This window comes from Hordeum vulgare, chromosome 5H, assembly GCF_904849725.1.
Source record: "Hordeum vulgare subsp. vulgare chromosome 5H, MorexV3_pseudomolecules_assembly, whole genome shotgun sequence".
Lineage (NCBI taxonomy): Eukaryota > Viridiplantae > Streptophyta > Magnoliopsida > Poales > Poaceae > Hordeum > Hordeum vulgare.
This window is the reverse complement of record NC_058522.1, coordinates 401393473-401398591: the sequence shown is the minus strand read 5'-3', so window position 1 is coordinate 401398591 and position 5119 is coordinate 401393473. Positions and strand designations below refer to the sequence as shown.

Here is a 5119-nt window from a genome sequence, read left to right as displayed (position 1 = left end):
ATCATACCCCTTATCCTAACATACAAACAAATACAACAATATCATATACATCTCACATTTAATGAAAAACTAGGTTTTTATCAAATTTGCAACAAAGTGACCAAAAGAGATTTTTTGTTTGGATGAGAAGGAAGGGATCGGGGGGGGGGGATTACCTTAGGGGAGGGATTGGACAACAAATGCCCGGTCCAAACCTTTAGATCCGCTGATTTGGAGACGGATTTGAGGAAGCGGAAGACTAGACCACAAGATGTGAAGTGAAGGAAGGGGAATGAGGAGGGGGTGGGGGAGGGGGGCTGGCTCGTGGCTGGATAAGTCGCAGTGTGGCGCCTAAGCCTTCGACGCCACACTTTAGAGGGTGCGACGCCTAAGGCTTATGCGTCGCACTGCGTGCGGGTGGGGCCAGCTGCGCCAGCGTGGCCAGGCGTGTGGCGCCGATGCCTTAGACGTCACACAGTGTAGTGTGGCGTTTATGTGTCGGGCGCCACATGAAAGGATCAGCCGGATATTTTATTTTTTTCATTCGGGTTCATTTTGTGAGTTCTTTCGCTTCACCGATCATTTTTGTCAGTTTTGTCAAAACAAAAAGGGTGGGGAGGTCTCGCCTTTTGAAAAGAGCCCCCTCCCCCGTCCAGTCTCCCATTCCCCATCTACAAACCCTAAATCCCGTGCCGTCCCCTCCCGAGCCCTCGTACAGAGAGCAGATCTGAGTAGCGCCGAGACTTCCTGGATGGCGAACTTCAGGATGGACGACGACGACGAGTTGTTCCACCGCTACGACCCGGAGGTGCTGGCCGCCAACGGCATCGAGTACCCCCCCGGCGATGCTAGGATGCGCATCAAGTGGTGGGCTTTTCTGATGCAAGTGGAGGGTAATTTGACTCTTACAAAGATGTCGATACCTTCGGCAAATATCATCAGGTATCCAGGTATGCTGATCGATTTTCTCCGCTGTGGAAATCTATCATGATTTGGTGCTTTGATTCACTGGATAGAGTTGCTGTTGATGATGGCCAATTTGTTCCCTAAATCTCATCTATCGTTGAGTAGCCGTCCATTTCATCCTAATGAACAACTGAATTCGTATATACTCCCTCCGTTTCTAAATATAAGACCTTTTAGAGATTGCACTATAAACTACATACGAATGTATATAGACATATTTTAGAGTGTACATTCACTCATTTTACTCATTTTGCTCTGTATGTAGTCTCCTAATGAAATCTCTAAAAGGTCTTATATTTTGGAACGGAGGGAGTATGTTATTGTGCTCATCTTCTTCTTCTGCCTCCTTGTTTGTGATGGATAGATCAAATGGAGAAGGCATGGGGATGGTGGAGGCTACTGCCGATCTATCAGTGCCTCGATTCGGACAGGCCCCTCTACCGGGAGTACCTCTGCGAGTACTACCTCCGCAATCCTCCTGAATCTGTTGATGACTCTGCCTCTACCGGGCACAAGTTTGTTGTCCGATCTGCATGGACAAATGAGAATGGCCGTCTCATTCCTCTCGCCCGCAAGGTAATTTACTTGGAAACCTCCTGCCTGCATTTGGTAGATGTTTGACCCATGTATCAGGAAAGGTTTTGACAACTGTGGTGTGCCACAGTATTCAGGTTCCCAAGGATAGCCTATTCCCCATCTGTTTATGGATTGTAGTGTATCTTTAATATTGCTCATATTATCCAGGTTCCCAAACATAGCCCATTTCCCATCTGTTCATGGATTGTAGTGTATCTTTAATATTGCTCATATTATTGTGTTCCATGTGCGTTACTGATGATAAACTGGTTGACTTTTCTTTTGCATAATCAGTTTATTTGTTAATACTCCGACTCATCACTCAATCTATAGAGTTCCCAAAAGCATCCTACTAGGTAGCCACCTAGAGTAGAAAGAATTTCTAGCCTATCAATTCCTTCAATGTAGCGCGTAGATGTTGTTTGGTCTCCATAATACAAACTACTCATAAACCGCATCTTCTTCAGTTTCTGGAATAACTGAATGTATTTTTGTCCTGCTCCATTCTAGCTCGATTGAATGTTCATCTATTTTTTAATTGCTTGCTAATCTACTTGCTTATATCAATTGCAAAACGATGGTTTTAAGTGTCTGGAGATGGAGGCCAAGTTCATTAGTCTATGTAAGAGGAACAAGATAAAATTAAATGACACTGAGACTGCCCTGAGCCACAAAATCAAGCAGCATGCGCAGGACATAGTCGATGGAGTGTGTGAATATGCTGGTGCATATGCTGCCGCCGCTGCTTTGGTGGTATGTGCATGCCTACTTAATCTGTATCAGCCGTTGTTCCATTTACTTAGTAGTAGTAGCTTTCTTTGCACTAACTACAAATTAAAATTGTTGGCTTCAAGTGTATCTGCAAAGAGGCTGAGTTGATGTGCGAGAGGGCTATGTGCGGGAGATACAGCTCTGGTAACATGACTTGCATTCTCTGCAATCAGATCAGAGAGCATGCCATCAGTCTTATGTTGTACAAAGGGTCTGGATCCATCGCCGCCGCTGCTGGTGCCGCCATGGTGGTAAGGAAGTGTCTGGCTCGCCCAAATGCTGACCTTTCTACCTTCACTGTTTTTCATAGATAGATCTGTACACATTGCATGAAATTTACTGCTAAAACGATGGTTCAAGCAGGGCGCTGCAAAGGAAGCCAAGCTGTTACGTGAGAATCTGAGCGATCTAAGCTGCGATGAAGCAATGTCTGCTTTCATTCGGGAGGAAGCCTGTTGCATTCTGCACGACATGCACACTGAAGCTTTTGGTGCTAATGGGAAGAACAACATTGCTGCTGCTGCTGCTGCTGCTGATGGAGCAGATATGTCTACTAGGTACGGTCTATGAAAGAGCATATTATTTCTTCTTGTTTAGGGTCTTTTAGAGCATATTATTTGTTCCTGTATATGTAATAGTAATGTATCATGTTGTTTTGCTATAGGCAGGATCAACACTGTTGGGAATTTGACCTGTACTGCATGTAATGGCAAGGAAGATCACAAGAGGGAGCTAGGAAGTAATGGTTACGCAGAATGGAATGATGATAAGGAAAACATGGAAAGTAGTAACGGGAACAACATTGTTACTGCTGCTGCTGCTGGAGTAGAGAAACCTACAAGGTACGTACATAGAAGAGTGTATCTTATTTGTTCTTGTGTAGGGTCTTGGAGATGCATCCTGTATATGTAATAGCTATATATCGTGTTGTGTTACTATAAGCAGGATCAGAGCTCTTCGGGACTTGACTTGTACTGCATCTAGTGGCAAGGAAGATAATAAGAGGACACTAAGAAGTAATGGGTGCACAGAAAGGAATTATGCCAAGGAAAACATGGAGAATGTGAATCAGAAGACCGGGGAAGAATACGTGTGGAAAAACGAGACCGAAGAAGAAGCTTACAAGGAAGCTGCATAATAACTGTAAGTATAACTTGTTTGGCTTTATGCCAGCCTGTTGCTGTTCTGATGCTTGATAATTTTCTCCTCTGGGATGCTGTCATTCTGAAGACAGTATAATGTATTGAATGACCCACTCAAATTTACTGTCTCGTGTTTCTCGTTATGAGTTCACTAACATGCATAGTTTGTTATATTAGGTGAAACAGATTTTGATAAAGGTTTGTATATATTCTTCATTGATAAAGGCTTGCTAACATTGTTGCCTGTTAGCACATTTTGATAAAGGATTGTATATATTCTTCATTCATCTTGTCCTTGTCGGGGTTCAAAAGGACTTAGTAATTGCTCTGCCTAAAGATGTACTCCCTCCGTCCCAAAATAACTGTCTCAACTTTGTACTAGAGCTAGTACAAAGTTGCACTAAGCTTAAGACACTTATTTTGGGACGGAGGGAGTAAAATATAGTAGGTTAGTGGAATAGTTGATAAGAATTGTTTTTTGTGTCAATTTGGCTTCCTTTAAATGAGCGCCGCTCTTTGGTAGATTTTTTTGTGTAATAATATATTGATGACTTGGCCAGAAGATTGTATTTTCTCCCACAGTAACAAATTTGAGGACACTTTATTAATGCCATATGCAATTTTTCTCCCTCAGCACAACTATCAAAATGTTTGTAGTTTTTCTGTGCTTTCCCAGAACTTGTTGACATGCTTAATGGTATCAACTTCTGCAGCAGGCCAAACCAGAGAAGCGAGAGAAGTGGAAGAGGATGGCTAACTTGACGTGGGCTTATGGGTGTGGTGGAACTTGGTTCAGATGGTTTTTAGTTGTGAGATTGTTCTTACAAACCGTACTACTCTGTTTCCTTCAGTACCTATATTAATGTTGGATTGATGCTATGAACCATATTGAACCTGCTTGGTTTGTAATCAAATCTGGGTAATATTAGCGGTCCACCCTTGGAACTGGAGTTATGAATTACTCCCTCCGTTCCGAAATTGTTGTTGCTAAGAGACAACGTTCTCTACAGAATGCCAATTTTTCATCCACACCATTGAGATTTGAAATTGTACCTAGGTGACTCTCCAGAATTCAAATCCTCAACTCGACAACTCTCTGGCCCTGCAGAGAGAGAGAGAGAGCATGTTCTGTTCTGCTTCCACAAATCCTGAACCAGATTTTCTAAGCACCTCCAAAAAAGTAAATACAATTTCATGAAAAAAAGATCACAATTTCACAAAAAAATGTTTACAAGTTCAAAAAACACATCACGAATTTGAAGAAAGTTTATAGATTTTAAAAGTCGTCAAAATTTGAAATAGTCCAAGCATTTTCATAAAGAATAAAGAAAGAACATAAAAACACAGTTCATGAAAATTAAATGAAAGACCTTTTTATTTAAAAGAAGTTTACAAATTTTTCTCCATGAATTTGATTTTTTGGTTAGTTTCAAAATAGTTAATGGAATTGAGAAAAGTTCAAAAAATACAAAATACATAAAACTTCATGAATTTGGAAAAAATTAAAATGAACAAAACTTCATTAAAAAATAGCCAATTTAAAAAGTTCACAAATGAGAAAAAGTTCATGCATTTGAAAAAAAAGGAGAATGAAAACGAAAATGATAAAAACAAGAAAAAACAAGACAGGAACGGGCCGAAAAAATCTGAAACAAAAACTGCAGACCTGTTGGAAGTTTCCCAAA

General features: G+C 41.3%; 1 protein-coding gene across 3 annotated transcripts; it reads left to right on the top strand.

Annotated features, from left to right (window-relative positions):
• Positions 1–629: 629 nt before the first annotated feature.
• Positions 630–4412, top strand: LOC123396048. Of its 3 annotated transcripts, none has more exons than XM_045091080.1 (8): positions 644–929; positions 1310–1521; positions 2110–2274; positions 2376–2543; positions 2656–2849; positions 2961–3134; positions 3238–3435; positions 4151–4412. In XM_045091080.1, exons 1-7 carry the CDS (start codon positions 731–733, stop codon positions 3428–3430), a joined length of 1305 nt encoding a protein of 434 aa, XP_044947015.1. In that variant the 5' UTR covers positions 644–730; the 3' UTR covers positions 3431–3435; positions 4151–4412. The 3 variants fall into 3 exon arrangements, with proteins under 3 accessions (XP_044947016.1, XP_044947015.1, XP_044947014.1); XM_045091079.1 differs by having other exon boundaries at positions 647–929; positions 4148–4412; XM_045091081.1 differs by lacking the exons at positions 3238–3435; positions 4151–4412 and having other exon boundaries at positions 630–929; positions 2957–3053.
• Positions 4413–5119: the final 707 nt, after the last annotated feature.